Source organism: Teleopsis dalmanni, chromosome 2 (genome assembly GCF_002237135.1).
Source record: "Teleopsis dalmanni isolate 2A chromosome 2, ASM223713v2, whole genome shotgun sequence".
Classification (NCBI taxonomy): Eukaryota; Metazoa; Arthropoda; class Insecta; order Diptera; family Diopsidae; genus Teleopsis; species Teleopsis dalmanni.
The window spans coordinates 197,132,789-197,151,983 of record NC_051847.1 but is presented as its reverse complement, the minus strand read 5'-3'; the positions used below and the strand labels follow the sequence as shown (position 1 = coordinate 197,151,983).

At 29.2% G+C, this 19,195-nt stretch overlaps 2 protein-coding genes across 2 annotated transcripts in view; both read right to left on the bottom strand.

Annotated features, from left to right (window-relative positions):
- The window catches only part of LOC119683514 (putative uncharacterized protein DDB_G0271606), a 280,084-nt gene extending 261,130 nt beyond the window's left edge, over positions 1-18,954 (bottom strand). The window contains exon 1 of the mRNA XM_038097218.1: positions 18,834-18,954. The gene's annotated coding sequence lies outside the window, so the exon portion shown is untranslated. The remainder of the gene's footprint in view (positions 1-18,833) is intronic.
- The window catches only part of LOC119676513 (probable basic-leucine zipper transcription factor N), a 94,519-nt gene continuing 91,806 nt past the window's right edge, over positions 16,483-19,195 (bottom strand). The window contains exons 4-5 of the mRNA XM_038087752.1: positions 18,834-18,957; positions 16,483-16,533 (exon numbers count right to left, since the gene is read on the bottom strand). Of these exons, the coding sequence (XP_037943680.1) occupies positions 16,483-16,533; positions 18,834-18,957 (175 nt within the window). The remainder of the gene's footprint in view (positions 16,534-18,833; positions 18,958-19,195) is intronic.

The following is a 19,195-nucleotide window of genomic DNA, read 5'->3' as shown; positions in this document are numbered from 1 at the left end:
TGGTCGCCTGAGATACAAGGCGCGGATATATTCTAACCTACATCCGAAAAGTTAAGCTTTTCTTTTGTTCGGAGTATATATTTAGTTATTGACATAATAGATTGAAATGGTCAAAGACCTACCTCACAATGACTGGGTTCGATGCATCTCATTATATTTCAACCTTCTTTCACAATGTTAAGCTTTTTTTTGTTCGATGATCACTTTATTCCACTGGATAAATGAATAATATTCTATAATATTTTATCTTACATATTCATAATGAATTTATAGTATGTTTGAGTATTCAAAATTTTCGTCAATGAGCTTACTTGATCAAGTCAGTTGTGCAGTAACCATTCTGATTTTGAATGACAACAAAAGTTTTTAACTTAAAGTTATAAAAATTCGAATAGAAATGAAAGGACTACAACAAAAATTTTGGTTATTTTATTGAAATTTGACTGACCTATTTCGAGTATTGCCAAGTATTCATTATCAGTGGTCTTAGGAAATATTCGAATATTCGATTTTTTTAATTATTTTATAATCTGTATATAATTTGTTTGGACTGCAAGTGTCAGACTTGGAACTCAAGCCTTTTTTTTCTTTTTATAAATTATATTATTTGGTACAGATTTAATAATAATTTATAAAAAATAAATATTTCTCGTAAGTAAATATAAAACTAGTTACCAAAAATTTATTTAAATATGTACAATATATATACCTATGTATTTATTAAACAAGTTAGTAAAGCAAATTTGTAAGAAACTATTAAATAATCAACAAGTTCGTTTTAACTCATAAAAGAAATCTTATTTAGCATTAAATACAAAAACTGCAGAATAAATAATAAATTTAATACTTATTATTCTACTACTTAACTTAATGAATTTGTCAATAATTTAGCATTTTGAATTGTTAGCTGTCATTAGTTTCATTTTATCACCTTTTTTTTATTATACGAAGTATATTTGAAACTTAATATGAAATGCATACAGTATCTCTGCCAAGAGACAGAAAAAATACAATATTAATGGGACCGTATCAGGCCAAAACAAATCAAATTAAATCGGATTTTGCATGTTTTACCTACAACAGCTACCAATGTTTATATCATTAGTATTATTTTATAAAAAAAAAACATTAACAGTTTAATAAAAAATAAGCAATATTAAAAAAAAAAATAAGCAATATTAAAAAAAAAAAATAAGCAATATAAAAAAAAAATAAGCAATATAAAAAAAACAAATAGTATTTAAAAAGCTCGAAAGAATTGATATAAAAGTTGTGTAGCGTGACATGGTTACTAATTGCCATAAGCAGGATTTAAGTCATATCCAGAGGCAAGTTTTAATACATTACCAAATAAAACATAAAAATAAAAATTAAAATCGTGCAATTTTAAATCTGCAACTTAATACAAAAACATAATAAATATATAAATAAAAATAACGCGAAAAAAATTAAATATGACATTAAATTTAAGAACTTCATATAAATTATCACACAAAAACATAAAGGCTGAATTATGAGTATTTAAAAAAAAAAATTACAACACGATTTTTATTTGAATAAGGCTAAAATATATCATTTATGATTTTTTGAATATAATTATGACATTTACGCTTTAGATACAATGGCTTAATGATCTGGGAGTGACCGTGTTTAATTGGCTTATGAAGTGCAAAATATGTTTCTGTATTAACAACAAGAAAATTAATAACTAACAAGCATATATATTTAAAAAAACTGAAATTTATCTTATAAAAAAATTATTGAAATCAAAATAATAATAATAATATTAAAACCACATAATTTAATAGAAAAAATTGCCTTATACTTTAAATATCATCTATTATCTGTACTTTATAACACAAAAGTTTAAATCTTCTGGAACAAGGTGCAGTCACAGATAAACAACTTCTGTCCATAAAATAGTAGGAATAAAAATATAATGGAAATATTTAGCGTTACAGTATTTGTTAATAGAAACGTTCAATCTAAACCAAAATTGCTAATTACACAATTTTGGGCAATACAACTCTAACAAATGTATTATGTAATTGTACAGGGTTACTACTTCAAATTAATACTAGTAATATAATATTGGTCTCAAGAAGCTTAATAACGTCGGTTTGTAAAATAATGATCCATACTTGAATATTGGTCTTACAATAAAAATGTAGACAAACGTACTCTATATCTTAAATTTTGGTCTTATAGAAAATATCACGTTTACAAAAACAACAACAGTTTAATTTAAGATTTAGAATCTTATTTAAGTGTGTGTGCAGTAAAGAAACGGCACTTAAGCGCTTTTTGAACAGGACAAAATAGTGTGATGCCTCTACTACCAACTAACCAACACTTAACAACATCGTTGTTAGTGCAAATTTGTTGTTACGTTTTGTACATAAATTCGTTAAAATAATTTTTAAGGTTGGTTTTTGTTTTACTTGCACTTCTCAGCTCAGTAAACCTTAAACTCAACTAAAATGGCGAATAACATTATTATTATAATTGAACATTTTTATAAAAAAATCTGTTTATAAGTTTAGACGTATTTTTTGATTAAAAAATTTAGCGTCTTAAGTTTTGGTACAATCAAATGCAAAACTAAGTTTGTGAAATACTCAAACTCTATTGTGAATTTTCGCTGGAAATATGTTGCAAAATTCTAATCATATATCAAAATAATGTGAGCAGAATAATAATTAGCAATATATCAAAACAATTAGATAAAAAATGCACACTATTTCCCTTCTATAATTCATTTTGTATTCTTTTATTTAAATTAAGTAATTTTTGATATCTACAATTTTTATTATTATGTTTAAGCTGTTTTGAGCTAGTGCACTTAAGCATTTATACTCTTTTTTAACTCGAGATTTCTTCAAAACCTCTAATTGCGCCTTGACTAGATTATTGTTTATCACTTCATCAGACTAAGCAATAATTGACCTCAGATCTGCATACCTCCCCGAGGAGCCTGTAACCATTCTAAGATTTGATAATGCGGAGTTGATAAGTCTGTCAGATTTCGCAAATAATTTCAAGGCTCTGTCCTTTATGTATTTTTTGATGGGATCAATCTTGATGTCCCTGAGGATGTCATTCGTCCTAATGTACCATAGAATTTTTATATTTCATAAAATTTTTATATTTCAAAACATTTGACATATTTTAAAAGTAATGCCAATTTGTTTTAACCAGACTTAATGCTGTTTTTTTACAACTCTGAAAGAAAAGATTACAGCTATTGTTATTTTTAAGACATGCTTTAAGCTGTAACACTACATTCCAGTGTTGTAAACTATTTGTTTAAATTCTTAATTGCATATGAAAATATGATAGTCGTTATCATAAATATCACTTTAATTGAAAACCTTTCGCAATAATTTTCAAATCTTTTGTAACTTTATATGGTATAACACCATAATATACATTTTTTATTAATTGCATTAATTTATTCTTCACACGATTTCCTGCAATAGTATCTGCAGCTATTTAAGGACTTCACAGCTGCAACCACAGACAGAAGAGCCTTTACGTAATTAGAGCAGAAAAAAAAAAAAAAAAAACTTGACTTATTTATACTTTGAAGCTTCATATGCAATCATTCAGACCACAAAAACCTCAAACATGCCCTTTAATAAACCGAAACAATAAATAAAAAACATGAAATTATCTCCCAATAACAACAAAAATAACACGCAACTTTTGTATCTGAGCGCTCGCATAATTACAAACAATAAAATTTAATAAAGTGTAATAAAAGATAAATAAGCAAAGTAAAACAAATTCCAAATTCCATAAATATCGTGTTCCAATAACCACATTGATTTCAACGCCATTTTTGTACTTACACATTTTTATATATAGTTTTTATTTTTATTTTTATTTTTATTATTAATTTTTATTTTTTTATATTATATTTTATATGTTTGTGGTTGCTTATAATTGTCGTTGTTGCTTTGTTTTTATTTCGCGTATATAAATTTTGTATCTGAAAATGTATCTTTTGTATCCGTATCCATATCCATATCCATACTCATATCTGAGTGCGTGCAAATGATTTGTTTGTGCAAATTAACACTTTGTTTGTATGTAAACAGGCGTATAAATTTACACTGCATGCTCATTTACTCTAATTTGAATAATCATGATTACGTTTTATTATTATAATTATTTAATCCGGTGTTATTTTTATAACTTTTCGACGAATTGAGAGTGCCGAGTGCCAAAAAATTATTTGTTTATTCATCCAATTTAAAATTACTTTATGTTTATTAATTTTTATTTATTTTTTTTTTTTTTTGTGATTGTTATATAGCACTTTTCCCTTTTTACCTTTTTTTCCGTACTTTTGAATATTTTGTGGTTAACCATATTTGGCAATGCATGGAAGTGTGAACGGCCGTATTTATTGTTTGGCGGCATCAGAACCCAATATTGCATTTTAAACACGTAGAAAATTGTTTAATTTGATTTGTGGTTATCAAAAGTGACGGCTATGACAAGTGGTTTTCTACGGATTGTTTGTTTGCTTAATTTCAAATGCATTCATATATCAATCAACTTCTTTAACAGTGTTTTCTAAAGCATATTCGCAATTAATGAGACGTTTTAACATCAATTTCAACAATTACTTATTGGAACCTTAAGTACTGATAATACTAGATATAATATAGATAAGGATAAGTTGAAATTGCTGACACACATAGATTACTTAGTTTTTAGCAATACTACACATAGACATGATTGGTAGAATTATATATCAATTAAGACCTACATAATTACCTTATATGGAAGCTCTCTAGTTGTCGAAAGGACCTATTGAAACTTTAAGTACTGATAATACTAGATAGAACATAGATAAAGATAAGTTAAAATTGCTGACACACATTGATTACTTAGTTTTTAGCAATACTACATACAGACATGGCTGGTAGAATTATATATCTAACAATATATATGCCTTATTTATGAGCTCTGTAATTGTTGAAAAGCTCTACTGCCTCATTCTTACAAGGATATATTCCTAACTGTTTATTTGATTAATAAAAAAATTGTTGTCTACCTTGCGCAATGATAACACTAGTTAACAAAGATCTTAAAATATACTAGTGATATACCTATCCTTCACATCCTTATTCTTAACATAGATAAGAATAAGTTGGTTACTTAGTTTTTAAAGTACTACGTACAGACATAGTTGATAGAATTATATACCCAATAAGAACAATATATATACCTCTCTAATATGCGAGCTCTCTAGTTGTCGCGAGGTTCTACTGGAACTTTAAGTACTGAATATATTAGGTATAATAACATAGGTAGATAAGGATAAGTAGAAATTGTTGACACATATAGATTACTTACTTTTTAACAATACTAGACATGGTTGATAGAATTATATACCAATTAAGACGTACATAATTACCTTATATGGAAGCTCTCTAGTTGTCGAAAGGACCTTAAAACTTTAAATACTGATAATACTAGATAGAACATAGATAAAGATAAGTTAAAATTGCTGACACACATAGATTATTTAGTTTTTAGCAATACTACATGGCTGGTAGAATTATATATCTAACAATATATATGCCTTATTTGTGAGGTCTCTAGTTGTCAAAAGCTCCTATTGCCTCATTCTTGTAGCGATGTATTCTTAACCTTTTTCTGTCTATGTTTTTGTATACATATTTTCTGTATATATGATTAACCATTTTCTGTCTGGTTAGCTGTTTATTTATTTGCCGTAATAAATTGCCAACACAAGGTAACAACATTCATAAAAAATACTGGTTCATTAGGAGCCAAGGGAATAACTGAGTTTCTTTTAAATATTCCCCATTTTCTGTCTGGTTAGCAGAAATCTTCCTTCCAAAATATATAACACTAGTTAACAAAGTGGTGTTTTCTGAGGAGTGGAAAATTGGGTAAGAGAATTTATGAACTAAATAGGAGCTTAACATGTCTTCAAACAATTGATACCACCAGTAAAGAAATTGTTATCTCTGCCTATTGTTGTTTCGTCACAAGTAACTATTTAGCACATGGCTATTTTCTGATCTCAATTAAGCTATTATAGTTCTTGTTCTAGTACAGGGAAAGCATCAAGAACACTTCTACCTGTTAGGCGGGAAATGTGAATTGTTAGGCGAGCAGTTATTGAGATCTTTGTTGCAGTGCAACCGTGGACTCGAAGAGACTACTGCATCTGTATAAGGGGGGCTTTAAGTTCAAGTTTATAATCGATCTTAGATGTTAGCCCCATTGCAATAGTTGTCGATATATGTAAATAAATATGTCGCTATAAACATGATGTCATTGAGCGTCATGCTCAATAAACTACTATAAGCAATTAATTATAATTACTAATTATGCTCTGTTATAAGAAAGATTTTGGATTCTGTATACAGATGGTAAACATGCAATACGCGATGATAGCCGGTCGCAAACCACAAAGCTGTCTTTTGACATGTTTGGATGTTATTCCCGGACTCTTTCCGGAGGGTATACTTCTGCCTAATCATCACATCTAGTCTTTTAGTTGCATATCTCACTTTTTGAGTTTTATTATATAAGTAGTATATAAGTAGTATAAGTAGTCAGTTCAGATTAACCAATTATTACTTTAATAAATGTCAAGTTTATATCTAAAAGATGTATAATTACAATTACTATTATTATCAATTTTAATTACAATATTAGCATATTTAATAAATTTACGATTATTCAAATTATCTTCAACTAATTAGTAAATTCTTGTGTGTTATGTGTCTACGTACAACATTCACTTCCTATAACTATCCACAATCGATAACGATGGCGTCTGTCAACATATCATTGCAGACATATTATAAATATCGTCTATTAAAAAAAGCTTTAACAAAAACTTTGCGCATCAATTTTCAGAAATCATCACATCAAATGTATCTGGAACTCAATCATTTGGTAAATAAACAATCGAACATAAATATTCCAACCACGCCTTTTAATGATATCACATTAAAAAAACATGCTGAGCAAATTTAACTAATTTATTGCCGTGCTTCAAACACACACAACGTCATCATTTTATTGTTATTAAAATTATCAAGTCATGAGTACCGACCGACGAACACACCCAATGTAGTCTTTTTTTTTTTGCTCCTCTCCAGAAAAGTTTTTTCTGTAGCGTTGGCTCGGTTCGCCTTGACTTCCCTTGAATAATTTCGTCATTTTTTTCTTCTTTTTATTAAAAACTACTCCGTATAAATCAGGCGGCGAAATATTTGTGTATATAAATGCGTGCAAATCTATGCAAACGTGCTTTATAAATAAATTGTTAAGTTTAAGCATGAACTCATAATGTCTATCAACACATCTTATCTCTGTGTAAGAATCTCAATAAAAGACAATAGGCAGCACTGAAAGAAATGCAGACGGTAGGGAATTTATCTGGAAGTACGCGTATCACGCATGTGCGTATAAAATTTTTTCGACTCGAGAAGTTATGGCATGTTTTGGCCACATTAACTTTTATGTGCCTTAAACTGGGTCAACGGTTCTTAAATATCACAGGCAGACAGGCAGGCCATCATAACTGCTCCAGACAATCATCGTTCGTTTTTTAATGTTTCTATTTGTTTTTTAATATCCTTGCTGATATGACTTACGTGCGAGTCCTTAACATTTTTATTATTTTTTAAACTGTTATTATTCGGCATGTAGACAGTTAAATTTTTTTTATTACAGTTTGTAGTTTGTATTTACATTGCATATGTATATAAATTTTAGATAATTTCATTATATTTCATATTAAATGCTTTGGAAGATAAATTATAATCTGCAATTCTTCTGCATTGTAAATAACAACCTAAGAGGTCAAAGAACTCTAGTCGAAAAGTGAGTGCTGGATAAGAGGACTGAATTTCATAACATTTCATATCAAATGCTTTGGAAGATAAATAACAAACTGCAATTTTTCAACATTATATATAAAAACCAATAAAAATGAGCTCTTGTGGAAAACTCAATGCTAGATAAGGGGAGAGCAGTGGTTTTTTAGCATAATTTATGATGAAAAGAATAATCTTTACACTTACACTGCCTATCTTACAATCTTTCTTCACAGAATGTGTCCGACGACAACCTAAAAAGGGACTGGTTCAGTTATATCGATCAGAACTCATTTATAGAATGATTCAGATACAAATTTCTGATAAAAAATGGATTATAAGAAATCTTTTGCAATCTATAGAGTAACTATCTAGCGAAATAACTGTTTCATCCTTAGGTATTTGACAAGGTATATGTCCTTAATAGAACAGAATCGATGCCCTGAGTAGATTATAACGACCAATATTATCATGGCCATAAGATTGATCTATCTGAGAAAATAGGAAATACATGTTTTCCTTAGACACAGATAGATATCTAGCTACATATCTTGAGACCACCTAGTTTTGATCTCGCCAGTAAGCTCATATCTCGATTTGCTATTAACAAATTTCTAACAGAAGATATACTAGTATTCATTTGAAGAGCTGATTGTACCCTTTTCAGGTTTGATTGTTAGCACAACAGATTTGCACTGGCGTAGAATACGAATACCTCAAAGAGGGCAGTATAATGTTAATTTCGTCAACACATCCTATGTTTCTTGTTCTCAAATATATATGGTATATCATAAGAAATAAATCTAAATATATTTCAGTGAGTAATTATTTTTAAATAAATATCTGAATATTAACCAAATGGATTTAAATATAAATTTTGCGGGTATGTAGAATAACGTTGAACCCAGTACAATATTTATTTTTCTTCTGTTGACTCTACATTTTTAAAGCATGCATTACACATTCATGGAAATAAACACAAATTAATATTAGTAAGTCATTTAAAAATAAATTAAATTCTTGAAAACAATCAACTGGACTGAAATATAAATTTTAACGATATATAAAAAAAATTTCAACACAACATCTATCAGAATTTGGAGTCTTTTAGCTTTTTGGCATCAAACCATGTTTCTGGCGCAGGCTTCAATAGTGTGACTTCTTCAACTTAATTTTGAAAATTATAATTAGAGCATTACAGTTAAACCGTACCGGAATAATATTTTACATTAACTTATTCAGTTGGGACATCCTCACAGTATTGATTTTACTTAAATTGACGTTAGTTGGGAGATCATAGAGAGTATTTCCCTTCCCAAGAAGTATGCAAGTTTCTTATCATGTATATTCTACTCTATAATCTAAAAACTTGGACCATAACCAACAGCGACGAAAAAATATTAGAAACATTTCAGAGCAAAATTCTTTAAAAGATCAATGGTCCCCTGCGCTTTAGAAACTTGTATTTAATTAGATATAACAATAAGCTATACCTATGATCTCTAACTAGAAATGGAAATGAAAGTATTAAAATTTAGCAGCTTCACTGGTTTTGTCATATCAACTTCGCTGGTATAGTGAGGTAGCTGACGTCCATTGCACAACTGATGTGCAGTGAAAAGGCTAGATGATAAATAATATACAGGCTCTCAGCATTACCAACTAATGACATCAAGCCATTGTTTTGCTAAGTGTTAAGTAACCCGTAAGTGCTCGTGGCTTAAAAATTCAATGCTTAAACTACAAAAGTCATCTAAGTGTCAAATAGGCGTTTAAATGTGCACTGTAAAACTGGCTCTATAGACAATATATTACTTTTCTATCTGGTATCATTTAATTTAATAATTAAACACGATTACTCGCTTTGGTTACAGAAAAATATAGAATATTGTGACTGGTAGTTTAGGTAGAAGTATTACTTAGTAATGTATAGATTGATAATATGTTTTGAGGTAAAAATTTAATATAACTATAAATAGAAAGACACTTTATTGATGAAGATGTTCAGCTATAACTCTTCATCATAATCAAGTCTACCATATTGACAACATTGAATTGACAATATTACCAATGGCCGACAGCTTTTTATAGATTTGTTTATTTAATCAAATTTTTGTTTTATTTTAGTTTTAAATCTAATCCCTCAAATCAAAGCTGGTCTATTTTGCTTCCGGTATTATGTATGTGAAGCTAAATTTATATTTTTACATTACGTTTTGTAGTTTTGCAAAAGCCATGGCTAGTAGTGGAAGGTTCTTGGCAGGCAGATGCACACAGACTGTCATTGTCATAAGTGTTTCTGAATTAAAATGAAAAGAAAACCAAAAACCAAAAACTGTGGACTAAAACAAGAAGTCGCATAAAAGCCAATGTTAAACATGGAATTCTATCAGATTAATGGTTGCTAATACTGTCGCCGATTTATAGTAACAACTTGTGTAGCTGCTGTCCCATCAATGCAATATTTACAACATTCATACATGGGGCTTCATGGCCAGTTGATTGAATATTTGTTTTCCTCACTTTTATGACCAACTGTGTTGTGTTGTGTTGTTTTGTGTTGCTGCTCAACTCCGGAGCTCCGGCGCTCCACAAAGCTGCTTGTGTTAATGCCAGTACTAGTGCCCCATTACCGCCTTGCTTTGCCATATACGTTGTTGCTGCTGCTGGTGTTGTGCATAATGCGAATACACTGTTTACTGGGCATAGTTCTTGTTAGATGAAGCATATTACTTCTTGTTCAGATTTTTGTTTTTATTTTTGTTTGTTTTTTCTTTTTACCTATTAAGCCTTTTTATTGCAGTGTTTTTTCGTTTTTTTACATGCACTTAACCTCATTTTGCTCAGTTTTAGCGGTGGTTTAGTGCTGCTTCGGTTTAACGTACGAGTATCTACACTGCCACAAATGAGCAGGTGCTTCTTGAAGCATGTTCAATTTAATTGGTAAGGGATTTGCTATGGTTTTTTCTGTTAATTTAAATTATTTTTATTTTTGTTTTCTTTTTTTTAAAGAATTATTTACATAACTAGAATTGTATTAGTCTATGCATTATGCATCATATTTTTGCTGCATTTCTCTGCTAAATGCAATTATTATTTTGCATTGCGCGATGTTATTTATTGATCCGTAAGTATGTTTTAGCAAATTCTTTGTTATCGTTATCGTTTATCGTTTATCGCTGTAATTGCTAACAGACGAGTTGAATTGGTTTACTGTCATGTTCATAATTTTTGTTTTTTTTTCTATTTTAGTTAAGCCTCTTAACTTAAATATATTCCATTTATTAATTTTTTATTTGCTGTACAACAATTTAGAAATCCAAAGAAGATATGTCTGCCATATAAATTATGTTAAATAGTTTTAAAACACCACAGGCACGTCTATGTTTGCTATGAATTTAATTCACTTCATAAATATGTTAATCATCTTTATTTAGTAAAAGTTAATAAAGTTATTTTAACAAAGTCATAATTTTTCATTTAGACAAATTTTAATTATATTTTTGCCTATAAACATTTTGAAAATTATTAGTTTTATGATTATTAGATTTAAATATTATTACAGTAAAACTATATTTAACTCAAAAATTAGTAGAATTATAAAAATTTTATAGTCAAATTATTAAAATTTGTATTTATGTATTAAATATAATTTATATTATTATGTGTTATAAATATTATAATTAATAAAATTGATATTAAATTTTATTAAATATCAATTTATAAGGAGCACTTATAGAGAGCATATTAACAAATAGTTAACTATGACGTGATATAAATATGATTAAACATTTATATTGTATTATATATAAGGTATTTTTTTTCAACATATATTAAAGTATGTAAAATTTTTATTTTGTGTTTCATTTATTAAACACCTTATTATTTAAAAACATTTTTTGCTAACTACTTTCTTATTTCTTACGCACCATTTTCCTCTAAACGTGTTTGGAACCCAACCAAAGACGCAGACTCTTTTAAAGATATTGCAAGTTTTTTGATTGAATGCATTTTTTGAGTAGATTTTTGCTTGTGACCTCATATATTCATATCAATATATACTCAAAGTCCAATAGTTACAAAAAAATTGGTCATCTCAGCCAATATTTGCGTAGGGACATAACCGTATTCTTCAGACAATTCCAGACTACTGGTATGGTTTGACATTAAATTATTTAATTTCATAATTACGAATTTAAAACTATATATTTTAAAATAAAAATTCGAACAAGAAGTAACTAATATAAAACAAACTTTTGAATTAATCATATCTCAATTTTACCAGATGATTAAATAATTGACTGTGTGATACATTCAGAAAAATATGCTCTAACCACATAGTAGGTCCATTGACCTGATCATTTTGTTAGAGATATTTTAGCTCATGTGGTAAAAAAGATATGAAAACCAACACTTGATATGGTTGAACCAATATGATGTGTCGAGACAAAATATTTTGATCTGTTAAATCAACCAAATTATGTTTTAGAATGTCAAGTCAAGGTTTTTAAGATTGAAAGTGAGTAGTTAGATATATCGATTAACTATAAACCCAATAACGGAAAGGTGTAAAGTTGCCATTATTATGGGGAGTTTTAACAACAAACCTCATTGACAACCAAATGACAACTAGAGATCTTCAATGCTTCTTCGTAAAATTAGACTATATAAAAACTGTATTTATATTTATTTATCTTCCAGTCAAAATCTATTCACTGATGACGTCCTCCTCCAGCGCTAGTTAGTTAGTTAGTTGTCACAGCGCTATACTTACAGCAACCTAACATAACTCATCTAATCTCCTGACACTTTTTCTGTTAAAATGGGATTTTTTAACCTTGCATAATTGTAAACTATAACCTCGGATTTGATCAAAAGTTCCAATTAAATCAAATTTCATATCGTTGCACTATCCTTCTATTGCATGCAAATATCGTTTAATCTTTCCAAGTTTTCAACTTAACTATTTTAATTAAATTAATCGCAATCTTCAATTTCCTGCACATGCACAATTGCGTAACTAAAACAAATTTGTGTCTTTGGCACTTTGAAGACTTTTCCGACCTTTCCTTCTACGCCTCACAAAGTGAACTGCTGCGCTTAGTGAAAACTAATCGAATCAATTTGTTAAAATGTCAGCTTTGTCTTGCATAAATTTCACTAATCGCAACAACACCAACAACCACAACAGCAACAACAACTGCAACTCAGTCAAGCTAAACTAAGTTTCAACTTTAGCCGCTAAAGAGTTCAGAATGAAACATGCAATTTCACAGCCGGCACAGTGTGCGTTCCACCTTATTAGAGTCATCCTAGCTATACATTACTTAAGGCCAACCATTTGGGATTTAACACAAAATTAAATGCAGATAAGGTGCAAATTTGTATTTGTGTTAATTTATATACATTTTTTTTTTTTTCATTTTTTGCTCGATGTAGCTGTATCTTTTTTTTTACACGCTTAACGAGTATAACATTAAGTTTTTGTTGATTTTGTCAGTGAAAAGTTTCTGTGACACGACACAGACATCAGAGACACCAGAGACACCAGAGACATTGAATGAATGACGCACGAACTCCGAAAGAAAAATTTGTAATTGAGCGTTTGCTCCCCGTTTTGTGGGCTAATGCTAGCTTGGAATTCGCTGTCGTTGGTTGGGTTCTGGTGTTGCCTGTGCTGGCGGGGTTGCCGATATGCTAGCATTTAAGTCATTTGGTGGCACAATGGTTTTTATTTGATTAAATTAATGAGATTTATGCATGCATTTTGGTATGGCAAATGCACGTTGTGACATTGCACCAAAGACGATTATTCATTGATACTGACAAAACAACGAACGAGTAACTACAACTAAACAACAGCAACAACAACAGCAACAAGAATAACAACAACAACAGCAAATGAAAAGAAAATGCTGTATGAGTGTATCTATAGAGTCACAGCAAATGAAGTGACATGTACTGAGTTGCAGCGCCAAGATACTTTTACAGTAACGACGACGCCGCCGCCGCCGCCGCCACTTTTGTGTTACGCTTGTGTGCTTAAGTAAATTGCAGAAATTGTTAAATGTGAAAAATATTTTATAGTTAAGTGTCTATCGTACATTTGTACCAATTCGTGTGTGACAACATTTGCAGATTTTTATTTTAATTTCTATCAATTTTAGTTTTCATTCCCTTTATTTTTTTTTGTAGATAGTTTTAATTAATTGTGCATGCTTAGAGCCAGAGAACCAGTTGACTCCAGACCTTGTCGGCCAACTCTAGCAAGGCAAAGGAGCAATATACAATTAAATACCATAAATTCTTAAATAATTTATTTAAATAAAACAGCAAAATGATTCATTTGAAATAAGAAATACTTTTAATTTACTTGAGATGAGATGAGATGAGATATAATATGTCTGTGCTTTACTGGTGCATGAATCCCGAACTGTCACTTTATGAAACAATTGTTGCGCGTAAATCAAAATTTGAGCATATCACAATGCAATCATATTGTATATATAGAATATATATTGTAATAATTTTTACAAAAATAATTCTCACGCCAAAGAAAAGAAGATGTTGTCAGGGAAGAACCTCTGAACGAAATACAACATTGGATACTATATATGACAGGTGGAAAGGAAATTGTTAATTTTCACTTATTATTAAATATTTTTATTAAAATTTTAAAAAGAATCCATGAAAATTTTTTTGATATAGTTTCTGAGATATAATTTTGCATACATTATAACTAGGGCCAATAGTCACCACCGCTATAAATTCTGTTAAATTGGAACAGAGATAGAAGCACGTTAACATTTTATTTGTCATTGTCAGATTCCGTGTAAATCAAGCCAAGCCAATATAGAAGACAGAGCTAACAAAGCCGCTAATGCATGATAATCTTATTAAAGAATGCTAAACGTTACTTCTGCTGCCTCCTGCACTAGTGTATTTATGATCCAGATCAATGGTGAGACCAATCTTAATTGAGCTAAATAATTAAATTACACCACTCTATAAAAATTGGTATACCAATGAAATAATAGGACCATTAAAGCGTACTCCAAGGATTGCTCTGAAAATAATATTCAATGTACTATCTATCTATCAATAGCTAAAGTTGCTATTGAGGATATGTTTTTAATGATAGATAAATTTATTCTCAGAAAATTTACATATAGCTCCTAGGAGAATTGTAGCTTATAAGAACTACATACTTTTCTCCTACCTATTCCAATTAGGAAAAAAGTTGAGAATGACAATCGAAGAATAAGGTTGGCATATTTTCGTGAAGCTTAATTGTGAGATTTATAATGTATACATAGTTAATTTTAAAATAGCAGAGTAGATACTTAATTCTACACGAATGGAAGATGAGCAGCACAATTATGATTTCGGGATGAAGAAGTCTTTAATAATTAAGTGGGATATTTATTGCTTGAGTTCTCCTTAGAATCTTTAAGTTCACTGAAAGCGCTGATATGTACACTGTTTTACATTCCAAGCATTTTCATAATACTATATATATAGTATTACGTATATGATACATGTATATATATAACATATATATAACATTGCAACAAAGTTTTTGTTGTAGTATTTCGTTTCTATTTGGTAATAGTTTTTCTGTCATGTTTGACTTTAATAATTTTAATAAAATATACATTTACTCTGCATGTGCAAAAATGTCTAAATAAAAAATAAATCATATGAAGTAATTAAATGACAACTACAATAAATAAAAAATATCATTTTGCCATTGTCACAACATAAATCTAAAAATTAAAAATCAAAATGCCAAGAGTGACTAGAAAACCTACCCAGACTACAAATAAAACGTGGGCAATACGACTGATGTCCATGTCTCCATACAATTCTACACAACACGCAAAGAGCAATATCACCAATTATTAAAAAATATATATATGTACTTATGTATCTGACTATATACATATATGAGTATCCAAGCACAAACAACTAAACAAACAAAATTTGTACATTTCAATCAAATTGCCAGCGTCTTTATCGGTTTTCAATTCAAATTAATTTTTTGCCTTTATGCTTTTAATTTGAGCCTTGAGCAAATACGGCATCAATATTGTTTGTACTCGTATTCGCAAAATCCGTATCTGTAGACGACAGTAGTCCTTGTATGCAATTTTTATATTGTACCAACAAAATGTCAATAGAGATTGTTACAAGAGGTAAAAAAAAAAAACAAAAAAAAATTATTAATAAGAGGAAAATTTTATTAAAAGCTGGTAAAACCTGAGATGTGTACAAATCGAATTTAAAAATAACACACACAGCCCAACTCAGCACCGCTCCGCACTGCATCGCATCAAACAACAAAAAACGTACAAATCAAAGGATATATGAAGGAAAGCTATATGGTATATATGGTAAAAAATAAAAACCATCCATACAACTCAACCATCGAACCGGTTGTCCTCATATGTTCCTGCTTTTTAGGTTTGATTTGTACTCGTCTCTCTGTTTTCGTATGCAATATTTTTGATTGCCTTTTAATTTGTATTTCCCCCACCTTAAATTGAAGTCATAAATGCCAACACTTTTTTGCAGTGCTTTTAAGTAAAGTCCCTCTCACTTGACTATGTTATATAGATTCATACGTTGGTGCAGTTTCCTGTCCTTCAATTATTTGCAGCTATAATTAAGATTTATAATTATTATTGACATCCTAGCGTATAGTCAATTATTGATGTGGCAATTACGGTAAGGCAATAAATGACTGTATGGCCAACAAAAGGGGAGAACACTGTTGCCATAAAAGATTTTTAGATGTGTGCTGTGCAGCATTCCCATCACGAAATGAAATGCGGAGACAGCGACATTGATCAATTGTTGAGATACACTTATAAAATACAATTATTTAGAATTCAATGTCTTTTGCAGCTGGCAATGGAGGTCAGAGCTAAGCTATTGTACTTATACTATATATCATATACGCTATACCATATATATTAAATTGGTTTTTGTTTGCTCGTTTAGATAGCAAATACTAGTTATAGTCATTAGGACTTATAAAATGTACACAATACATTTTAATGTGTAATTTACCTGACCGCTGAGAATATTTTTATATCAATTATTGGCTCGAAGGAAGAGACAATTTGTATTATGACAGGTATAAATTGTGCAATCGCAGCATAAAAATATTTTAAAATACTTTTTAAAGGGAAGTCAGGTAACTAATTTAATTTGATAATAATAAGCTTAATGATTAGAGCTTGAAAATAGCAATAAATTAGTTCCTCTAATTTCAATTAATAAGAAAAAATTGTTAAAATATTTAAAAAATTATTGATTATAAAAATATAATCAAGAATTATGAGGAAATCATTTTGAGGATATATACACTTTTATACAATGCAGATTATTAATATTGAATAAATAAAAAAATTGCTTTAATATCATATATTATTGTTTATATTAAAAATTGAACTATTTCCACAAAAGCTCCCTCTTTAATCAAAACAAAAAATTATCTCTCAAATGAATGATTTACTATTTAGTACACTAATACATATTTATATACCATACCATAAATATATATATTCATATATACATATGTAAAATTTCACTTAATCAATAGTTAAATGATATATGCATATCAAGAAATGCATATGATCACATATATATATATTTAAGTTGTCAAATACTCATGCCAGTTTTAGCTAAGCCTGTTGGCAGGTTATCTGACCTATTGCCATGACCTGCAATACCATATCAACAAGATGAGTCTATCTCATCTTATCATCTTAACTATCAATCCTATTTATAGGTATTCTTTGTACTTTCACCTGACTGGTGGAATCGTGCCTTTCGGGGTTACTCTTACTCTAACTAGTGGGGTACTTTCGTTAACCCTTTTGCTCTGCGTATAAACAGTAGCATAAACATCTGATTGTCATAGCTAATCCAGTGTATCACAACAGATCATTATTTAAGCGCAAGTGGTATATGGGCATATAGCCTCTACTCTAATCTAACCTAACCTACTTTTTTTTTATGACCGTCCACTTTTCATCTATAGTGGAAAAAAAATAGTACACCTGCGCTTCTATATCCGTTTGATATTAGAAAATATCATACGTTTTGGTTTTACTTCAGAGAGCTTTAAAGCTTTTTTTTAGTTAAAATCGGCTGCTAACACTAAAGATCCTTAATGGTCTCAGTGCTTCACTACATTGAAAGTTAATAGCCTTTTTATACTTATTTTCCAATATAATCCTTAAATAAGATAAAGATAATGGTCTATCTAAAGTTATGATAATAGAAAATTCCCTAACTGCAAGCTATTCTTATGATGTCATAATCTTCTAATAACCTTTTATTCGATTAGAGTCTGTTGTTAACATAAAAGATCTCCAATGGTCTCAGTGCTTCACTCCATTGAAAGTCACTTTTTATTCTAATTTTTCAATATATCCTTAAATAAAGCAAATGTAAAAAATGTAGGCCATTATTTACATTCACTTGAATATCAAGTTAAAGAAAATTGTATATTTCTAACTGCAAACGATTTTAATGACATCATTCACATTATTCCCAACATCATATATTAAAAATGCGTGTTATAATTTTCCTTTTAGGATGTATACTGTTTCCTTTCATACAGAGTCTTTAAAGACTTATGAGATTTTTGAAACTGAAGACAAATTTATACCAAACTAGAATAACATTCTTACTAAATATATAACAAAAGCCATCTAGAGTCAAATAGAAACAATCACTCCAAACTCAAATAAGGTAATAAATAGACTTTAAAATTTATAGAAGTCAACCTAAAAATAATATCCGACGATATTTCTATTGGTGTCTTCATTGTGATTAAATCATTAAGCAATATTTTTTCAAAACATCTAATTTTTTAACATTTACTTTAATAACATTAACTATATTATAATATATTTAAAATGATAAATGAAATCAATAAAAACTTACCTGAGCATTAAAATCGAAAAAATATTCTGGGCGCAGTGGACATGGTAAACCACATTTACAGGTACCTGGTGATAATAAGTAATCCTTAATTTGAAATTGTGTACGCAGTGTGGCACCAGTTGGACTAGAAATAAAAAAATTAAAAAAAAATTATTATTAATAATAGTTTTTATTAAAATATTATTAAAGAAGATGTTTAGATGTAGATAACACCACTAAGTCCGGTTGCAAAATATTTATGTGAGTTGTTAAGGATAGGTTATAATATAATTAAGCAGTTTCGCATTTGAAAAGAAAATGCTAGAAACAAACTTATGGAGAGAGACAAATATACCCAAATACGATATAAAAACGAAATTAAA